We start from the raw sequence: 20,852 nt of genomic DNA, 5'->3' as shown, positions 1-20,852 counted from the left end.
AGCAATGAAGACCCAGCAGAGCCAAAAATAAACAGGTAAATAAAACTGTTAAAAAGAATTTCATCATATGCATATTCACCTCAATACAGCTGACATTTAATATAGAATTAATGACCCGTATTCTTTGACTATATACATTTGCATGCTACCATATAGGTGTAGACACTAAATTCTCTCTAATTTCAGTATAATTTGGAAAAAACCACTAACAGTTTCAAACCACATATAAAGTTCACCGGGGGAAAAAAAAAGAAACCTAACATGATTTTTAAAATATATGGACAAATACTAAGCTTAATTATATGCATGCTGAAGAATTTAGGGGAAAGTGCACTGATGTTTGCAATTTAATTTAAAATGTAAAAAATAAATAAAATGTAACAACATAGAGCTAAGATGGGTAGGTAGATAGATAAGTAATAAAAGCAAGTATTATAAAGTGTTAGTGGTAGAATCTACTTGATAGGTTTATGGGTATTCACTATAAAATTCTTTTAATTTTGCTGCATGTTTGATATTTTTCATAATAAAATGATAGGAAAAATAATAAACTCAAAATACTACTCTGACCTGAACTATTACCATTGCATAATTTACTAAGTTAATAGCCTATTGATCTGAAGAAATTAATGTTTTCTTTAAGGAGCAAGTTATTTTAGTTTATAAACTTTGGGAATCTAATGTTTTATATAAACATTTTTAAACAATCACTTCACCCAGAGAGATGTTATGAAAGAGCATAGTAATACTCTGGGGAGGGGAATAAGATCTTGTAGCCTCAGGGCCAAACTTTCTAGGAGAATCTTCCCAGGCTTAGAATTATATGTCATAAGGGACTCAGATCAACTTTAGATTTCTGCCCCCAGTTTCTGTCGGAAAAGTTGTGAAATAGGCCACATGTAGATAAATTAATAAGTTCATGCCTGCTCAAATACAGTGCCTTTTTCCACCTTGTCATTTTCCAGCACAGTATTACTACTACAGATCTTGCTTCCCTATTTTGAGAAGGCAGTTTAGACACCATTCACCTCTTTCTCTACCCTCCCCTCATAATCTTGCAAAGCTGTTGGTACTGAGGCTTCAGTGTTCGATGGAGAGTGGTTTTCCAAGTGATGAAGCAGATTCTAATCAATATACAATCCAGATATGTACTGGGACCTGGATCTCTGCCACCTTTCCCTCCAGCTCTCTTAACACAATGACTAGGGAATTCCTTTGAGGATCACTGACTATGCTTCAAGCCACCCTGTTCCTGTGGCCTCCTTCCAGCCACAGAGATCTTCCTGTCTGGAGCATTTCCGGCCCTTCTGTCCCTTGGCTTGGAGAGTTCAGCTCAACCTGGGGAAAGGACAGAAAACTCGAGGTTATCAAAAGCCTGTTGAATTATCTGATGCAAGACTGGCTGGCTTGTTTGCCTCCCTGGCTCTCTTCCTGGGCTTCAAAGCAGCTGAGAAAACAACCTTTTTCTAAGTCTTGGACAAGGAGGAAAATCTCTGGCATGAAGGATTTCTGTCGCAGACATTTGGCACAGCTAGAGGAAAGGTTTGGTTAGCTTGCAAAAGGTTTTATTAGCCCAGACATCCAGGCGAAATGAGATAATGGTGTCCCTGTTGAAGGACATTTTAGAATGAGTGGGTTTGCTCCCTTCCTTCTCAGCAGGTCCCTTGTGTACAGATGTAAATATTAGAAGTGTTTAACAAGGACACCGCCGGTGAGTTCATCAACTACCACACAATCCTGCTGATCATGGGGGAGACAGAGATAGGGTTAAAAAATTATCAAGCTAGAAATCTGTGGATGGATGCAAAGTCCTATTTCTGAGCTATCCAACTCAACCGTTTCTCACCCCAGCTTTCTCAGCTGAACACATTACAATGTCTTTGGTCCCTGCATTTTGTGGATGGAAAGAAAGGGATAGAAAGAAAGCCAGGCCTACCACCTGCCCCTGCAGGAAGAAACTGTGCTTACACTTCTTTCTGCCAGCTCATTTTACTCTGCCCTTTGCCCCTGACCAATATGAGATTTGGGGTAATGGGTGGGAAAGGGAAGGAAATAAAAGAGAGGAAGGATTCATTAGCAGTGTTAAAGGAAGCCTGCCTGGCACAGGAGTCAGAGAAGAGAAAGTGGAAGAATTGGTGCCAGCTAACCCTCAGCACATGACTGCCTATTCATGTCTGCTTCCCTGGGCCACAAAGGCAAAACTCACTTTTTCCTAAAGTCACAGCTCTTTTGCAGAAACTCATATACCCTGCCAGGACCCAAATTCTATAAAAGCAGCCTCCAGGAGAGCCTCTACCTAAGGTTCCTCATGTATTTGTGCTGTCTTGTCCACACTGACCTTCCTGGCCACCCATGGAGGAGAAGGGTAGGCCGGGTTGCTCCTGAGGAGGGTCACACCTGTACTTTAAAGGGACACAAGTACCATCTCTAGAAGGTGTCACCATCCTGGAGGATGCCTGAGGTTCCTATGCCCAGCACTTTCTGTTCTGTGGCTCCTTTTCCACTTTCTGAGCCTCTTGGAAATGGGATCAGGCCAGGAAAAACATGTGATGCTATAGCAAGCTGAAACCAAAGACTGTGGTCCTGCCCAAGCCAAGTCTTGGCAATGATTGACAGGGCAGCCTGCACTTTTCTATATGACATATTCTAAGTCCCCCAACTTAGGGGATGGGTTGCCAGATAAGCCTCAAAATAGGTATGAGTCAGAGCTTCTGAGAGTCACCATTTTTTTTGTATTTTATAATTGAGTTTCTGTTATGCACACAACACCATACTGGAGGTTGCTGGGACTAGGAGAAGCAGCAATGATGATGATGTCCTTCACCTTCAAACATATGGTAAAAAAATCAAGGGGCACTAACTATAAAATGGTGGGGAAAACAGGGAGTACTATTAGAGAGGTTATAGATAAAGTGTGATAGATTCGAGAGACATTACCTCAGGCTAAAGAAATTGGCATGAGCTTTCTGGAAGAGGCAGTATTTTTACAGCATTCCACGAGTAGGTAGGATTTGGACGTTGAGACAGGAAGAACGGAAGGAAGATGATCAGTGTGGAAGCTTGTGAACCTCTGAGTCAACCTGCATGGATGACCTTCTTTGTCTTGAACTGTGCAGTGTCTATGCTGGAAAGCAAATGCCTTTATTTGTTGTTATGTATTTTGCCTCCTTGATGTCTTATCCCTTGGATGTGGATTTATCTATGCATGACAGATTAGAGGTTACCATCATGCTGGTTGAAAATACAGACTACAGAACTAGTTGGCTTGGGCCAGAATCTTGTCTTCAGCACTTATAAGCTATCTACCTCAGAGGGTTATTGTGAGGAATAATGTCTATTGGTTGTTGTTTCCATCATCATTACTGTGGGACCCTTGGAAGGTCCTCCAACCCACCCCAAACCATAAGACTTTTCACCATTTTTAGGTCTATTACTTCCTTCTGACAGTCTTACATTAAAATGCAAAATGTAAAGTTTCCTCAGCACTAGAAGGTTTAAACCAACTCTGCTTTAGAGCAAAAGAGAATCAGCTGATAAGTAATTTGCTTAGATCAAAATAGGCACCTGAGTGGAGGGATATAAAAGGAGAGAAGAGAGTCTATACAGGGAGGCCAGTGAGCTCCAGGAGCCAACTTCTCCCCCCATGTTTTATTCAGAGTACCCAGGCTTCCAGGGTTTCACTTGTACGCTGAGAGAAACCTTCACACATGTAGCATGGGGATGATGTGAGGAACAGTGAAGAAAATGTCCATCTGTCATTTTCAGAGACCACACATGTAAAGCACTGAACTGGGCTCTATGAAATGAAAGGGTATGGGATCAAAGGCAACACCCTTGATCTTTGCAATCCCACTGAGAATTCAGCACATATTTCTAGAAAATAAACTGAGGTAGAAATGTATTGCAGTCTTTTTTTTTTTTTTCATCATAATGGTGAAAGTGATGAAATTCCAATTGAGCTATTTCAAATCCTAAAAGATGATGCTGTGAAAGTGCTGCATTCAATACGCCAGCAAATTTGGAAAACTCAGCAGCGGCCACAGGACTGGAAAAGGTCAGTTTTCATTCCAATCCCAAAGAAAGGCAATGCCAAAGAATACTCAAACTACTGCACAATTGCACTCATCTCACACGCTAGTAAAGTCATGCTCAAAATTCTTCATGCCAGGCTTCTGCAGTATGTGAGCTGTGAACTTCCAGATGTTCAAGCTGGTTTTAGAAAAGGCAGAGGAACCAGAGATCAAATTGCCAACATCCGCTGGATCATGGGAAAAGCAAGAGAGTTCCAGAAAAACATCTATTTCTGCTTTATTGACTATGCCAAAGCCTTTGACTGTGTGGATCACAATAAACTGTGGAAAATTCTGAAAGAGGTGGGAATACCAGACCACCTGACCTGCCTCTTGAGAAACCTATATGCAGGTCAGGAAGCAACAGTCAGAACTGTACTTGGAACAACCAACTGGTTCCAAATAGGAAAAGGAGTACATCAAGGCCGTATATTGTCACCCTGCTTATTTAACTTATATGCAGAGTACATCATGAGGAACGCTGGGCTGCAAGAAGCACAAGCTGGAATCAAGATTGCTGGGAGAAATATCAATAACCTCAGATATGCAGATGACACCACCCTTATGGCAGAAAGTGAAGAGGAACTCAAAAGCCTCTTGATGAAAGTGAAAGAGGAGAGTGAAAAGGTTGACTTGAAGCTCAACATTGAGAAAACAAAGATCATGGCATCTGGTCCCATCACTTCATGGGAAATAGATGGAAAAACAGTGGAAACAGTGTCAGACTTTATTTTGGGGGGCTCCAAAATCACTGCAGATGCTGATTGCAGCCGTGAAATTAAAAGACGCTTACTCCTTGGAAGGAAAGTTATGACCAACCTAGATAGCGTATTAAAAAGAAGAGACATTGCTTTGCCAACCAAGGTCTGTCTAGTCAAGCTATGGTTTTTCCCGTGGTCATGTATGGATGTGAGAGTTGGACTGTGAAGAAAGCTGATTGCTGAAGAATTGATACTTTTGAACTGTGGTGCTGGAGAAGACTCTTGAGAGTCCCTTGGACTGCAAGGAGATCCAACCAGTCCATTCTAGAGGAGATCAATCCTGGGTGTTCATTGGAAGGACTGATGTTGAATCTGAAACTCCAATACTTTGGCCACCTGATGCAAAGAGCTGACTCATTTGAAAAGACCCTGATGCTGGGGAAGGTTGAGGGCAGGAGGAGAAGGGAACGGCAAAGGATGAGATGGTTGGATGGCATCACCGACTCGATGGACATGAATTTGGGTAAACTCCGGGAGTTGGTGATGGACAGGGAGGCCTGGCGTGCTTTGGTTCATGGGGTCACAAAGAATCGGACATGACTGAGTAATTGAACTGAACTGAACTGAATGGTGAAAGTTTAATTAATTGTCTGCTCTATGATTGTGTCTGCTTTCTTTCTCTTTTTAAAAAAATTTTTTTTGTATTTTTGTACAATTGTTAAAGATTACTTTCCATTTACAGTTACAACAAAATATTGGCCATATTCTCCATGTTGTACAATATATCCTCAAGCCTAGCTTACACCTAATGGTCCACCCACCCCCACCACAGGCCACCACTAGTTTGTTCTTTATATGTGTGAGTTTCAGATGGCAGTCTTTTAAAAAGTGCAAATTCTCACAGTACCACACACCTGTCTTGTGGAGTTCCAGAGTTTTCAGAGCCGCACATGTCTATACTCATTCTTACCCAGCTATATATTTCCATGAACCCTCAGAAGGTTCTAAAACCAACTTCACATATTACACACAGGGTTGAGTGGGATAAAAACTTTTCATGAAAGTCCTGGATTCTATTAAGCTGCAGGGCTTATGTATTGAAGAATACAGGAGGGCACTCGAAAACAGCGCAAGTCAGACAATGATTAGAACACCCCAGCATATAGGTTGAGTGAACTTCTGAAACAGAGCAGCCTGAGTTATCGGCTAGGGAGGGTTGTTTGCTTTATAAGAGGGTTATTTATTGTTTGAAAGGCACAAGGGCACGGGGTGCTCATTGAAGTCTAAAAGAGGGAAAAGTCAATATGTATTCACAAAGACAACGTGGCAAACATCACCTTTTTTCCTGAAATCTGTTAAGCTAAAAAGCTAATTTACACTTCTTCACTCTGCCACATAACACTAGAGAATCTTCAGGTCAGAAAACTCATGTTAAAAGCAATATGCATTTACCTTCACCCCAGGCCTCTTACCAGCATGTTTGCTTTGAAGTGTTTATGGTCATAGGTTGGTTTGGGTATCTAACCATCTTGATGGAGTTCTCCTCCAATCGTTCTCTTGTCAGTTTCCCTGTAGGAATTTGGGCTCAAATCCAAACATATTTCATCCACCATGGTTTGCTGAATGAGCAGAGTAGGACCTTGTTCTAGATACTCTGTCTCCATTAATACAACCTGAGATCACACTAGATTTTTGCAAACCACATCTCCCAGCTGACTGGTACTGAACTGTAGTAAACTAATACGTAATTTGTTTTCTGAATGTTAAATCTCGTCCTCCCCATTCTGTAACCAGAACAAATTAGTCCCCTGTTCTTAAGGACAAGGCTTTACATGTATTTAAATAAAATTGTGTCCTAAAGATTCATAGGATTTGTCCCAACATTCTAACCAAAGTGAAGTTTGTTTTCACATAACGGTTGTCTAATATATTAACGGTTCCTCTAAATTTGGTGTCTCCTGTTGCCGTATTCAGCGTCTCATCAGTGGGTTTAGTTACATGATCCATGAGTCCAGATGTGACTTTGCAGGTGAGATCGTCTCTTCAGTTCAGTTCAGTTCAGTTCAGTTCAGTCGCTCAGTCGTGTCCGACTCTGCGACCCCATGAATCACAGCACGCCAGGCCTCCCTGTCCATCACCAATTCCAGAGTTCACTCAAACTCATGTCCATCGAGTCAGTGATGCCATCCAGCCATCTCATTCTCTGTCGTCCCCTTCTCCTCCCACCCCCAACCTTTCCCAGCATCAGAGTCTTTTCCAGTGAGTCAACTCGTCGCATGAGGTGGCCAAAGTATTGCAGTTTCAGCTTTAGCATCAGTCCTTCCAATGAACACCCAGGATTGATCTCCTTTAGGATGGACTGGTTGGATCTTCTTGCAGTCCAAGGGACTCTCAAGAGTCTTCTCCAGCACCACAGTTCAAAAGCATCAGTTCTTCGGCGATCAGCTTTCTTCACAGTCCAACTCTCACATCCATACATGACCACGGGAAAAACCATAGCCTTGACTAGACGGACCTTTGTTTGCAAAGTAATGTCTCTGCTTTTTAATATGCTATCTAGGTTGGTCATAACTTTCCTTCCAAGGAGTAAGCGTCTCTTAACTCCCTCTTTTAATCCAATACACGTCCTATACTCTTTCTCTGCTTTTTTTATCCATAGCATATATAATCATCTAATATGCGATATATTTCACTGCATATTCATCTTGTTTATTATCTTTTGCCTCCTTTAGAATGTAAGCTCTCCTAGGGTAGCAATTTTTATCAGTTCTATTCCCTGTTGTATGGATGTGGTTGAATACATCAGTGTGTGCATCCAGGTCAGTAAGTACGTTGAATGAGATAGGACTGAGGATAGAATCCAGTACCTTCTACTAGAGGTTGTTACCCCATACCAGATTGTTACTAAACTTTTCGATACTTTCAGATCCATTTCATGGTATTAGCATCCAGTCTACCTTATCTTCACTTTATCCAGAAGGCTACTGAGAATTTGTTACATTTTTTTGCTGAAAATCTGATAGTTCATGCTGGTGGTAGCCCTCTGGGCTATCAATCTGGAAGTTTTTTCCCAAAAAAGGAAGTGGGATTCATCAGACGTAACTGATCACTTCCTCTTTCTAACTGCATACAATCATCCTTTTGATAGCTCATTTTAAACCCTGTCCAACCCTTGATTTCCTGGAAAGGAGGTACTTCCAAGTGTGAGAACCTTCCGTGTGAGGTCCTTCTGGCTCAGGCTCTGGGCTTGCTCACAGAATGGGCACATGCTTCCTGGAAGAGGAAGTCATCAGATGATGGTGGGTAGTGCCACTGAGCTGAAAGGCTTCAGTTCAGATGGCATTTACTGTGTTCCATTGGAATGCTAAGTCACTTTAGTCATGTCCGACTCTTAGCGACCCCATGGACTGCAGCCCACCAGGCTCCTCCATCCATGGGATTTTCCAGGCAGAAGTACTGGAGTGGGGTGCCATTGCCTTCTCCATTGGAATATCATATCCTTTTTCTGATTCTAAGATTCTGTGGTCTATAAAATAAAATTTCAAAAATACAGAATGATAGTTTATTGAATACTGTTTATTTACGCCCTTCTGGCTTTTCATGTCCAATTTTTCATGCAGGCAATGAAGATCTGAGGTTTGGTATATGTTTATTTATAATGATTTTTTATCTAAAGGCTTTTTATTTCTCTTCTCCATTTCCTCTTTTCCCATTCTTCCTGACATACCTGTGGTTTAGGCTCTTGTTTCCTCATCCCTGAATTATTACAGTAGCTCCCTAACTGACTCCAGGACTCCTGTCTCTTGCTTCTCCACCTTAGACTCTTCAGTCAGGCTAATTTCCTGTACCCAGCTATTCAAAATGTGGTCTATGGACCACAGCATCAGCATCTCCTAGGAGCTTGCTAGAAAGGCAGATTCTCAAGCCCCACTCAAAACCTAGTGAATCAAAATCTACATGTCAACAGGACCTGTAGGTGATTCATACCAGCATTAAAGCTTGAGAAGCACTGTCCTCTCTTCTGCTATGCCATTCCCCTACCAAGGAGCACCCATAAATTCACATTGAACCATCCCTACATTATCTCTGTCAGAAATGATCCACTTTAACTATCAGGTGAGAAGTTTTTGACATAAAGATGTAAGTTTCCACCTATACCATCTACTCATTTGTTCTGAGAATGAGAGCTAGTTTATCTAGATAACTTTAGAGCAGTTATCAAAATGGAGATTCAACTTGAATTGAATCCTTCAGGTAAAAGCCAAGTATATTGCTTTTTGGTAAGTGAAAGTTAAGGGGAACTTGGGAATCATATGTAGTGAGTTGGTTGGAAATATTCAAACTAAGGTTTTTAGTTTGACACAGGTATTTTTAAAATTAATTTATTTTAGTTTTATTTATTTATTTTTGGCTATGCTGAGTTTTCACTGCTGCACAGGCTTTTCTCTAGCTGCGGCAAGCAGGGGCTACACTTCATTTCTGCCCACAGGCTTCTCCCTGTGGTGGCTTCTCTTGTGTGGAACACAGGCTCTAGTGTCCAAGGGCTTCAGTAGTTGTGGCTCCTGGACTGTCAAGTACAGGTGCAGTAGTTGCGGCACATGGGCTCAGTTACTCTGCAGCATGTGGGATATTCCTGGACCAGGGATCAAACCCATGTCCCCTGCATTGGCAGACAGGATTCCACCAGGAAAGCCCAACACAGGCATTTTTTTATACTCAATCTTCAACATTATCTCATTTAGGTGGGTGTTGTTGTCTCCATTTTACCTGTAAGGAAACTGAGGCTCCAAAAGGTGAGGTTGTCCAGAGCCTAAGTATTGGGTACATTTCAGGCTATACCATAGTAACAAAGGCATCCAAAATACAGTGGTTCGCACAAGTGGCTCTGTACTGAGCTGAACAGGTGACCAGGTGGGAGGCTTTACTGATTTATGAGGTCACCCAGCTTCCTTCTCATATATTGCTTCATCATCCCCCAGGATGTGGTTGAAGCTGGGTCTGGCCCTTGGGAAGAGGGAAAGGGAAAGTGAAGAGTCCGTAATTTTCTTATAATCCAAAAGTTCTACCTGTCACTTTTGTCACTTCTGTTAGTCAAAGCTTAGCCACATCACCACACCTAGCTGCAAACAAGGCATAAAAATGTTGAAACCTGGGGAGTTGTTAACTCTAAGGAAGAAAAGAGGTGGCTACGAGGGAGAGACTACATAGGCATCAGTTGACTTCCCATAGGCATCAAGCTGATTAGTCGAGGAACCTTGATTCAAACTCCATGACTACAACCTGTGAACTTTCTACCATTCTGTTCCACCCTTTATCATAGTTGACAGTGAATGTTTGTTGAATTGCTGTAGATTGAGATAGTACAAGTGTAAGCCTTTGGTTATTTGAAATTATTTCTTCCTTCTCCCCTCTCTCCCTGATTACCTAAGTGGCTCTGTGCCAAACTATCACTATTTTTTGATGACGTTAATTTGTAAAACAGGAAGTAGATCATCATCTTCCTTCAGGAGAAATACAATAATAATACATAATCCACTAGTTCTTAGAGGTTCTGTGGAATCATATGCAGTGTATTAAAGGGTTAAATAATAGTAATTTTTTAACTATCAAATGAACATCCCTTTTAAAGTAGGTATCTTCATAGTAGAGTGCCATTACGCAAAATATTTTTGATACTTTGTGTTGGTTGGTATGTCAGCCAACTGTCACTGCAGTAATGCTTTGTGACAACTTCAGAATCAGAGAGGTGTGTGCATATAGTCATAATCATTTAACCAATGTGTGTGTAGATCTCCTGGGGGTCAGCTATTTAGATTGGACCTAAAGCTGATCGCCGAAGAATTGATGCTTTTGAACTGTGGTGCTGGAGAAGACTCTTGAGAGTCCCTTATACTGCAAGGAGATCCAACCAGTCCATTCTAGAGGAGATCAATCCTGGGTGTTCATTGGAAGGACTGATGCTAAAGCTGAAACTCCAATACTTTGGCCACCTCATGCAAAGAGTTGACTCACTGGAAAAGACTCTGATGCTGGGAGGGATTGGGGGCAGGAGGAGACAAGGACGACAGAGAATGAGATGGATGGATGGCATCACCAACTCGATGGACATGAGTTTGAGTGAACTCTGGGAGCTGGTGATGGACAGGGAGGCCTGGCGTGCTGTGATTCATGGGGTTGCAGAGAGTCGGATACGACTGAGTGACTGAACTGAAATGAAATGAACTGAAAGTGTCTCTCTTCCTCCTTCTGAGATAGCAAATTAGCTTGAACATGTTTTTCTCTGGCAGTAGCAGAAGCATAAAAAGAACAAGTGAAGTTTTGTGAGGCTTCTTGAGGCCTAGGCTAAGAACTGGCACAACCTATTAGTCAATGCAAGTCATGTGGCCAAACCTATGGTCAAGGTCCATGGGAAATACTCTACACCTCCAGTAGGAAGGAAGGAAGTCACGTGGCGAAGGATGTGACTACAGACTTGGTGAAGAGTTGGGGCCAACCAGGCAACCTGCGATGGCTCTGCCTTTATCAAGTTATTTTGAATATTTGCAGTGAGGTTAAATCTTTGTCTTTTAGGGGTAGATTTGAATTTTTTAGTAAAATAGCTAAATTTATGAATATAGTTAGAGGCTCAGGCTAAATTATCTTTGGGCAGAAAGGTAGCTATTTAAACATGTGAGATAATAATGAAACTTATATCTAAAACTAGCTCAAGAATATGGCCTTCATTGATAGAATAGTTGGAATTGATGTACAGCCTACCAAGGTGGTCAGTTGTTTGAAGGAATAACACTCATTTGGTTCTAAAATAATTTCAAAGTAAATAAACCTCACAGTTTGTGGTCACATGTTACCACTTTGCTTCAGAGTGGGAAGAGGAGTGAATAGAGGCTCATCTCTATTTCCTTTGACTAATCCTGAGCAAATATGCTTTCTGTGCAGATTCTCATTGCCAAGTCCCCTCTGGCACCCTTCACCGCCTTTGTCTACACCATCGAGAAGGAAGGCCTGGTTCTTCAAGGTAAGATCTTCAGACAAAGCCATTTCTTTCATCTAATTATGCTCAGCACTGCCCATTGTGGGTGATAATTACTGCTTTGCTCCTGATGGAAGCTCCTTCGGGACAGAATCAAAGGCCAAGAAGAACTAGCCGGTGATGTTGATCCTGATAAGATAAAAGAGATTGGCAATTGTGGCAAGAATTTGACAGAGGTCAGGGAGAATTACAGAGTTCCCTAACAGAGTGGGACAACCCAAGAATGAGGGACAAGTCGAGCAGGCTAGGAACTGCAACTCCTCCAATCCTCTTTGCAGATCCCATGGGGGAAGGGACCCAGCCCTGCCTCAGAGCCTTCTCACTTAGCTGGGAAAACCATCTGGGCTGGCAGCCTGTGGAGCACTTTGTCAAGGCTCCATGAGCAGACCACTTCCTCGGCCTCCTTCTGGTTACTCTATTTCTTCCCCCTGTACTCAAGTCCTGACCAGGGACCAGGCCTTGCAGACCTGCACTTTGTGACATGGGCCTGAGTTCTGACTCATGGAAGAGCCCCTCAAGGCCACAAGCTGGAACTAATTCAACAAACAAGGGAGAAAGCCGATTGAGTGGCGTCATTCCTTGATGTAGGATCAGGGTGGTTAGAAAAGGCATCGTCTGATGGCAGGTCTGCAGAAAACAACGAAGAGGAGGGGGTAAATTCAAACCCCATTGAACATAACCTGGAGGGTCAGCTGTCCCAGGCTGCTTTGTAGATTAAGAAGGGTCCCCACAGAAGTGCTCAGAGTACACATCTGTCCCCCACTGTTGGGCTGGAGGCGTCACCCACAGAGATGCTTGGCACACGTCTGCTCAGAACCTCCGAGGAGCATATTGTCTTTGCTGTCTGTGGGAAGAATATCTGCCCTTTAGGATTTTATAAGCTGAGTGTTTTCCCCAGGTTAGTGAGATAGGGTGAGCCCTTACAGTATCCCCATGGAGACACCTTGCATTACAAAGCTCTAGCAGGACTTCTAGGCAGCCACTGGACAATGCTTCAGACTGAGGGACAGGCTTCAGCCCTCCCTTTCCTTGCCTTCTAAAGCATCCACTTCTTAATGGATCCAGAAAGCCGCGTGTTTGTTTGGTGTAGCTGAGTTCCACAGCAGGGACTCGGGTCCAGGGAAATTTGGAGTTAAGAACTCCTGACCTTTGGCTCTTAGCCTTTGACTTATGCTATCCAAGTTCCTTGGTAAATATTTTTTTTTTACAATTGCAAATATTGTTTTCTGACAAAGAAGCAGAGATTTTAAGACCAGATTAAGCAAAGCAAACAGCAGTCTTCTTTGTTACAGACTCTCTAAGGGTGTATAAGTAATAAGCAGTCAGAGAGCTGGACTTGTGTTTACACTGTGCACAGTGTGCCCTTTGGCTTTTCATTTTTAGAGCCTTCCTTAAAAGATTAGAACTCCAGCAAATAGCAAATTTAGACGAAGATTTCAAGAAGTTCTAAGCAAGATTACAAGATAATTTCAGGAGGAAAAGAGCCCGTTCTGCCCAGATAGTTTGTAGGAGAGCCTTGATATGATGCCTATATCTTGATCACTGGGCATTTTGGTAAACAACAGTTGAAAGCCCAGTCTTAATTGGATAACTTTGGGATAATATTGTGGAAGCGAGATTCACAGAGTTGCCTCTCTGACTCTCATTGCTAAGGTCATGATTTTGCCAGGAAAAAGGAAGTTGTTTAGGGAAAGTAGAAACTGAAACCACAGTAAATTGGTAGGGGTTAGAAAGCTGCAAAGAATGACTGTTAGAAATAGTTGGAAAACGAGAGAAAGTGGATTACTGAAGGAGGCTGGCCTGGAACAGGGTGTCCAGGAAATAGAAACGTTTAGGAAAGTGTCTGATGATGCAAGAATCCCAACCAGTAAATAAAAATGTTTGCCTCACCTGTTTGCTTTTGAAGCCACACCTTCCTCTCTGAGGTTTTCTGGAGGCAGCAGGAACCTTCTGCCCCTATCAGCAGTGCCATTTCATGTAAACCTCTGGGCATTCCCTCCCCTTTAGCTATGTGCGCCCAAGGCTTTAAGTAAACAAAAAGGAGCTCTGATCCTCAGAAAAATGGGGGCCCCTCCGATATTAGACCCACCTTGGATTTCCGTTCCAACTCTGGTATGTTCTTGAGAAAATCTTTGGAATCCTAGTTTTGTCAGCTTGAAAAAGACAGTGTTGACCTTGACTCAGTGCTTTGCAAACTGTTTTGTGACTCATTGGTGGATCATGAAATAAAATTAAGGAATCACAACCAGCATTGGGGGAAAAAAAAGAAAGAGAGAATAGAAAATAACAGATTATATCACATATGTTGTACTGCTTTGTGAAATATTTCTTGTGTGATTGTGTGTGCATGTACATGCATTATGAGTTTATGTACAGAGGTTGCAGTGCAAAATGTTTTTCTTCATTGGATTGTAGTCATCAGCCTGGGTGATCTCTAAAGGCCTTCCCACTTCACCTTTATCTGATTCTCTGAGGAGATGATGTACTTATCATTCACTTAGCTCAGTAGAGTTGTACCCATGAGATCGCCACAACCTGGAAGGTAAAAGCTTATTTTTCCCCCAGGTTTAACAGATGACTGAGCTAAAAAACACCTGCACCGTTTTTCAGGTTTAAAGCAAAGAAACCTTTGATCCCTGGGTGATAACCTTGGAAAGGTCTCAGAAGTCAAGGCCAAGAAGCTTTTCTTGTGTGAGAGGTTGCTCTGCCTTGACAGTCCTGAAGTGGCATGCAGGTTGGCACCCGCAGCTGGGGGGAGATGGGGGCGTGTATAATCCTTGTCTGAGGGGCAAAGAGACAGAGAAGGGAAGGGCTGGAAGAGTGAGGGCAGTTCCTGGGTTACCAACTAAAGGAGAGCCAGCCGCTGTGGCTCCACTTTCCTTCTTTGTAATGGAGCCAGCCTGGGGTGGCAGGAAAAAAACAATCCAAATAGGCTAGCCTGGCTTTTGGTGGGGGTGGGAGGCGGTGAGGGGACAGGGCTATTAGTGAATCTGGGAATGATCGCTGGGTGCCTTTTATCCCCTTAGCAAGCCCCGAGATTCCTACCAGCCTGCTAACCAGGAGGTTTTATAATACCTGAAGAGCTCCTGAGTGCAGAAGCAGAGGGAGGGAGAGAATAAAAGGTGAGGCCCACATTGGATTTACCAGCTCCGCAGGCCACGCCCCACCCCAATTCTCAAGGATTAGGATGCTGAGAACAAGCCAGCCACCGGGGGCCTTTCAGCCTTCCCGCCCCTTTGTTCACAGGGATGGGAGGTACAATAAAACGGCAGGCTGGGGAGACTGAGGGGCTTGGTTAGAGATTTCTCAGGCTGCTTTTGAAACACTTGAAGGAGCCGGTCCATGCTATTGTTGTAGTAAAATAGAAAGCGGAACTATTCTCCTTTCGCAAAGGAAAAAGAAAGAAAGAAACCCCCCCACCCCCCACCCCAGCATCTTCAGGAGGCTACTGGGCTCAGGCTGTTACCATGGTAATACTGCGTTGTTCGTATCTTCTTTGTCTCCCACTGGTCCAGGATCCTGGCCTCTCCTGGTTGAGCTCAAGACTCTGGAAATACTTGGGCCCCCGGACCCTGGAAACATTTGGGCCCCCAAGGAGAGGGATCTCACAGCCCCCAGCTTCTTGACTCTAAGAGGGACCAGGTCCCAGCAGAGGATGAGTTCAGCTGTTTTGTGCTACTCAACTGGGAAAGGTGGAAGGGGGTCAAGGAAGATCCCATTAATCCATTTTCCCTTTTGTTCCCGTGAAGTCCCAGTGCCCACTGAATGGGAAAGCTTAGAGGTTTGACTGGCCCAGAGTGAGGCCCAGGGGTGCCAGGACCTAGTGGAGAGGAGAGGGAAAAGCGAGACTTGGCTTTGGGAATTGGCTTGCATGGAGTGGGTCCACAGAACCACATGGCTGCAGATGGGAAGGGAATGTTGACTCTGAAATCCAACTTGATCCACATCTGTTCTGGTCATGGCCTCTGCTTCCCCAGTAAGCCCCAAATGTTGTGCCACCCAGAGCACAGCTGCAGCCCCTGGACCTCTGTGTCAAGGCCAGGAATAATGATTCTGTCCCTGAAAGCAGCCAGACTGTTGCTGATGCCACAGGAGGTGAAGGGACAACCCAGAGCCCGAGTCTCCTGGAGCCATTGTGACTTTCATGGGTAATAAAGGCCTGCCAACTTGGCAAAGGAGCAGATACCCTAGGAAGGGTTGGCCAGGGAAAAGGCAGGAGTGGGCTCGGAGTCTGGGGGGGGGGGGGGGAGTGTCCTCCTTGATCACTCTTCCCTGCCCTCTAGTCTCCTTTTACTTAGGGATCTAGGAAGTGTTTGAAAAACAAAAACCAAGTTGTTTTGAACAGGATAGAGGACAGTGGTTTAGTTTCTCAATAGAGCAGAATTATGTGCTTTTAAATTGTTTTAAAAAAATAAAGATCAGGTCAGGCAGGTTGAATCTTGATTCTGGTGCTGCTTTTATTAGTTTAGTTTGAATAAGCAGCATATACTTTGGGATGGGGGACCTCAGGGAAGCCCCAGAGCACCTGAGATAGGTCCAGAGAAGGTTCTGGAAACAAAGCTAGTTTCCCGTTTTTCTAACTACCCAGTATATAGGGACTCAGAAAATAAAAAAATAATGATTTGAAAACTGGGACGCGATATGCCTCATCTTCCTTGTAAAGTCAAAAATGATTGTTTGATCGATTTTTTGAAGCACACTGGGAAAGACATTAATCTCCTCTGTTTGTTCCCTTGTAACAAAGTTGGGTTAGATTCTTCCACCCCATTTTCTTAGTCACTGAGCCAACTGGATGATTCATTGAAAACTTCTTTGCCCCCAGATACCACCATCTGAGTTCATCAGATTTCAGTTACAATCAGTAACCCATGTAAATGTTTCTGCCCAGTGGATTCAGAGTGACCCAGAAGATTCTCAGTCTGAATCCATCCATCCAGGTATGGAGGTGTCTGCCTGGTAAATATCACCCACACACCTGGCACAGCCTGGCATGCTCTCAGGAGCCTGGCAGAGAGCCCTGGGATTCAGTGGAGCAGAGTGAACTCGCTCCCACAGGGCATGGAGGAGAGGGCCGCGGATGCCGGGCTCATTGTCCTGAGCTGCTTCTGCCTGCCCCTCCAAGAGGCGCTTCCCAGGGCAGAGAACACCGGACTCCCATTCGCAGCGTTGCCCCTTCATCCCCTTTCTGCATGACAGAGTCCCACACTGGCCCTCGGCTTTTGGTCCCTTCTTTCACTCTCGCTGTTAGCCTCAAAGACAGATTTTCTTTTTAATGTAGAAAAAATATTTTAAATATTTAACAGTACAGAAAATACTAAAGCCAAACCCACGACTCTAACATCCAGAATTAACAAATGTTAACATTTTGTCAGATTTTTTTAAGCTGAAATATAGTTGATGTTATAGTGTTGTGTTAGTTTCAGGTATTCAGTAAATTGATATCAATATATATATTCTTTTTCAGATTCTTATCCCTTATAGGTTATTACACAATACTGAATAGTTCCCTGTATAATACAGTAGATACTTGTTGTTTCTCTATTTTATATATTGGAGAAGGAAATGGCAACCCACTCCAGTACCCTTCCTGGAAAATCCGATGGACGGAGAAGCCTGGTAGGCTACAGTCCATGGGGTCGCAAAGAGTTGGGCATGACTGAGCGACTTCACTTCCTTGGGGCTTCCTAGGTGGCACTAGTGGTAAAGAACCCGTCTGCCAATACAGGAGACATAAGAGATGCAGGTTCAGTCCCTGGGTTGGGAAGATCTTCTGGAGGAGGGCACAGCAACCCAGTCCAGTATTCTTGCCTAGGGAATCCCATGGACAGAGGAGCCTGGCAAGCTATAGTTCATAGGGTTGAAAAGAGTTGGACACAACTGATGCAGTTTAGCACACACATATGTTAATCCCAAACTCATAATTTCAGATTTTTTTTAAAGTATAGGAATATCACCTTACACAGTTCAAAGCTCCTTTGTACCTATCCCTAGCCGATTCTCTCTCTCCTCTATGTTGCTCCACAGAAGTAAAATCTCTCTAGGGTTTGATATATATCTTTCCCCGTCTCTGAAAAACTTTTCTACATATCAGTTCAGTTCAGTCGCTCAGTCATGTCCGACTCCTCGCGACCCCATGAATCACAGCACGCCAGGTCTCCCTGTCCATCACCGACTCCCGGAGTTCACTCAAACTCATGTCAGTCGGTGATGCCATCCAGCCATCTCATTCTCTGTCGTCCCCGTCTCCTCCCACCCCCAATCCCTCCCAGCATCAGAGTCTTTTCCAGTGAGTCAACTCTTTGCATGAGCTGGCCAAAGTATTGGAGTTTCAGCTTCAGCATCAGTCCTTCCAATGAACACCCAGGATTGATCTCCTTTAGAATGGACTGGTTATGTGAATCCAAATATCATATTTGCTTTGAGTGCATCCTAAATTTGCATAAATAGTCTGTGTACACATCATTCCACAACTTGCTTTTTTCACTTAGCATCATGCTTTGTGACATATCTGTGTTGATATACATGGATTTTGTTCTTTCAATTTAACTGAGATGTCCATATTCACAGTATGAATATAACACATGATATACATTTCCCTATTGACAGAAATTTTGATTACTTGTTAACTTACTGAATCCTGTTGCACATGTTTCTTGGTATATGCAAGTATGAGAGTTTCTCTAGGTATATATAATTTTTAAAAATGGAATGGCTAGCCAGGGGATGCACACTTTTTTCTTTATTTTCCCAAATTGTTCTTCAAAGAAGTTTACCAATTTGTGCTTCCTTTGGAAGTAGTGGACCAATTCCTGTGTAACTGTGTATAATGATAAGTGCATTGTCATGTTTCCATGGGCAATCTTCTTATGTATTCTTTATGTACTCTTTTATCTACACCATTGGGGTGTAAGCTTTCCATAGCTTCTAGAGAGATTTTCTGCATAGTCGTGGGCTTCCTTTGTGGCTCAGATGATAAAGAATCCGCCTGCAGTGTAGGAAACCTGGGTTTGACCCCTGGGTTGGGAAGATCTGCTGGAGGAGGGCATGGCTACTCACTCCAGTATGTTGGCCCGGGGAATCCCATGGACTGTATGGCCCATGGGGTCGTGAAGAGCTGGACATGACTGAGCCACTGTCACACGTGCTTTATGCATACAGTTACATGATTAACTGATTATTCTACTCCTCTCTCTCCCAGAAAGGGATCTTTTCATTCCATTCATCTTTATTTTCAGGTGAGGGGACTGAGTGCCAGAAAGGTGAAGTGATGCTCACTGCCTCAGAATTTGGTTTGTAGTCATTTCCAAGTACTCAGCCTGGGCTCCTGTGATTTTTCATAAAATCCGAAATGAGTTTGGGCCCCCTTGTCTCCCGTCATGGCAGCCCCTGTGACAACTTACCTCTGGGGTTTCATAAGCCTCCATTGGGATAGTCTAGGCCCATTCTGAATCTTGAATCCTGAAATCCCAAGCTATGATGGATCAGTCACATTGATATAGTGATCCTTCAAGAAATTTCCTTAGTTGGATCATAAATTTGGCTGGGTGGAACCATAACCTAGATCAACAGTGCTGTACAAGGTAGAAGTTGACTGCTTTCTCATGTAGCATTATGGAGGAATGCAGTCCAGAACTGATACAGCAACTCAGCCCCACATATTGGTCCAGCTGCTGCTGCTGCTGCTAAGTCACCTTCAGTCATGTCCAACTCTGTGTGACCCCGTAGACAGAAGGCCACCAGGCTCCCCCTTCCCTGGGATTCTCCAGGCAAGAACACTGGAGAGGGTTGCCATTTCCTTCTCCAATGTGTGCAAGTGAAAAGTGAAAGTGAAGTCGCTCAGTCGTGTCCGACCCTTAGCGACCCCACGGACTGCAGCCTACCAGGCTCCTCCATCCATGGGATTTTCTAGGCAAGAGTACTGGAGTGGCTTGCCATAGAGACCCTGGCAATTCTCTTGTTGCTCCGGCATGCCTGAGAGGCTGCCTTTGTTGTCATGATCCAAAATGGCTCACTATCATGTCCTATATCAAGGTAACAGGAGTTATGTGGGACAGAGATCCAATAGGAAGAAAGGGCAGCTCCCTTCCTTAAGGATATTAACAAGAAGTTACACATATCATTTCTGCCAATCTATAGATGTATGGAAAGTAAGGCTGGATAATGTAGTTGTTAATCTCAGTGGCCATGTGCCCAGCCAAATTTGAGGAGTTCTATTATCATGAGAGAGAGAGGAGATGATCATATTCAATGATACATTTCTTTCAGAGGAGCATAGTTACAGAGATTAGGCCCCAGGGTACAATAGTACAAACCCTAGAGCTGGACTTGTTGCATCATGTCCAAATGCAGTATAAATATTGCAGTTTCTCAGAGTTACCTGGAAAATAGTTTGGCTTAGATAAATCTCTTTTCCGTTCTTAAAAAAAAAAAATGTATCTTTAAAATGGTATCAGGACATTCTTTAATAGAGTCTAAAACAGAGTAGTAGACTATCAGTCAGTAATGCCACCAAAGATCAACACCCAAAAATCTTGGTTCCCCTTCCAAAACAAAATCTCTGTCAAGCAGAAACTTAGGACGTATTTTGCTATTGTGCACTATTCAAGAAAAATGCTCGAACAAGAGCTAGTGCTTATAGCACAAAGCAGAGTATAAATTTGGTTCCAAAGTCATAGATTAAACACAATTTTTTTCCCAAAATGTTTTTTCTGTCTCCACCTTCAAAAAAAACCATGAAACAAAATGTCAGTTTGAATAAGGTTATAGAGAAAAACTTATTCCAAGGCCTGGACTATGGTTAGAATCGATCCATACTCCTCTTTTGGAACCGGGAAGCCATTTGGCTATCTTTGCAGAGTTAACAATTTGCATTTGTGAAAATGCCCAGGTAATAATACCCAAAGATGTTAAATCAATTCAGGTTATTGATTTTCTTTGAAAATCTCTTCCAGAAGGACTTGGAGTTCTTTCTGGAATATGACTTAGGCTCCATTTCAGTGAGTTCAGTTAATCAGGTATTTCTTGAACATCTATTGTATATAAACCATGGTG

At 43.2% G+C, this 20,852-nt stretch overlaps 1 protein-coding gene across 9 annotated transcripts in view; it reads left to right on the top strand.

Moving 5' to 3' along the window:
- Positions 1 to 20,852, top strand: part of RAD51B (RAD51 paralog B) — a 761,238-nt gene that overhangs the window by 623,913 nt on the left and 116,473 nt on the right. For 3 of the 9 annotated variants that reach the window (XM_088839521.1, XM_088839518.1, XM_055435705.2), the window contains one exon: positions 11,708 to 11,786. In XM_088839521.1, coding sequence (XP_088695647.1) covers positions 11,708 to 11,786 — 79 coding nt within the window. Of the gene's footprint in view, positions 1 to 11,707; positions 11,787 to 14,411; positions 14,567 to 16,623; positions 16,733 to 20,852 lie in introns of those variants that run through there. The other 6 variants (XM_088839516.1, XM_088839515.1, XM_088839514.1 and 3 more) reach the window with 4 other exon arrangements.

Source organism: Moschus berezovskii, chromosome 9, assembly GCF_049115385.1.
Source record: "Moschus berezovskii isolate FMDL1 chromosome 9, NW_MosBer_1.0, whole genome shotgun sequence".
In the NCBI taxonomy this organism is placed as follows: Eukaryota; Metazoa; Chordata; class Mammalia; order Artiodactyla; family Moschidae; genus Moschus; species Moschus berezovskii.
The sequence above is the reverse complement of the archived record's forward strand: the minus strand, read 5'-3'. Positions and strand labels throughout refer to the sequence as shown.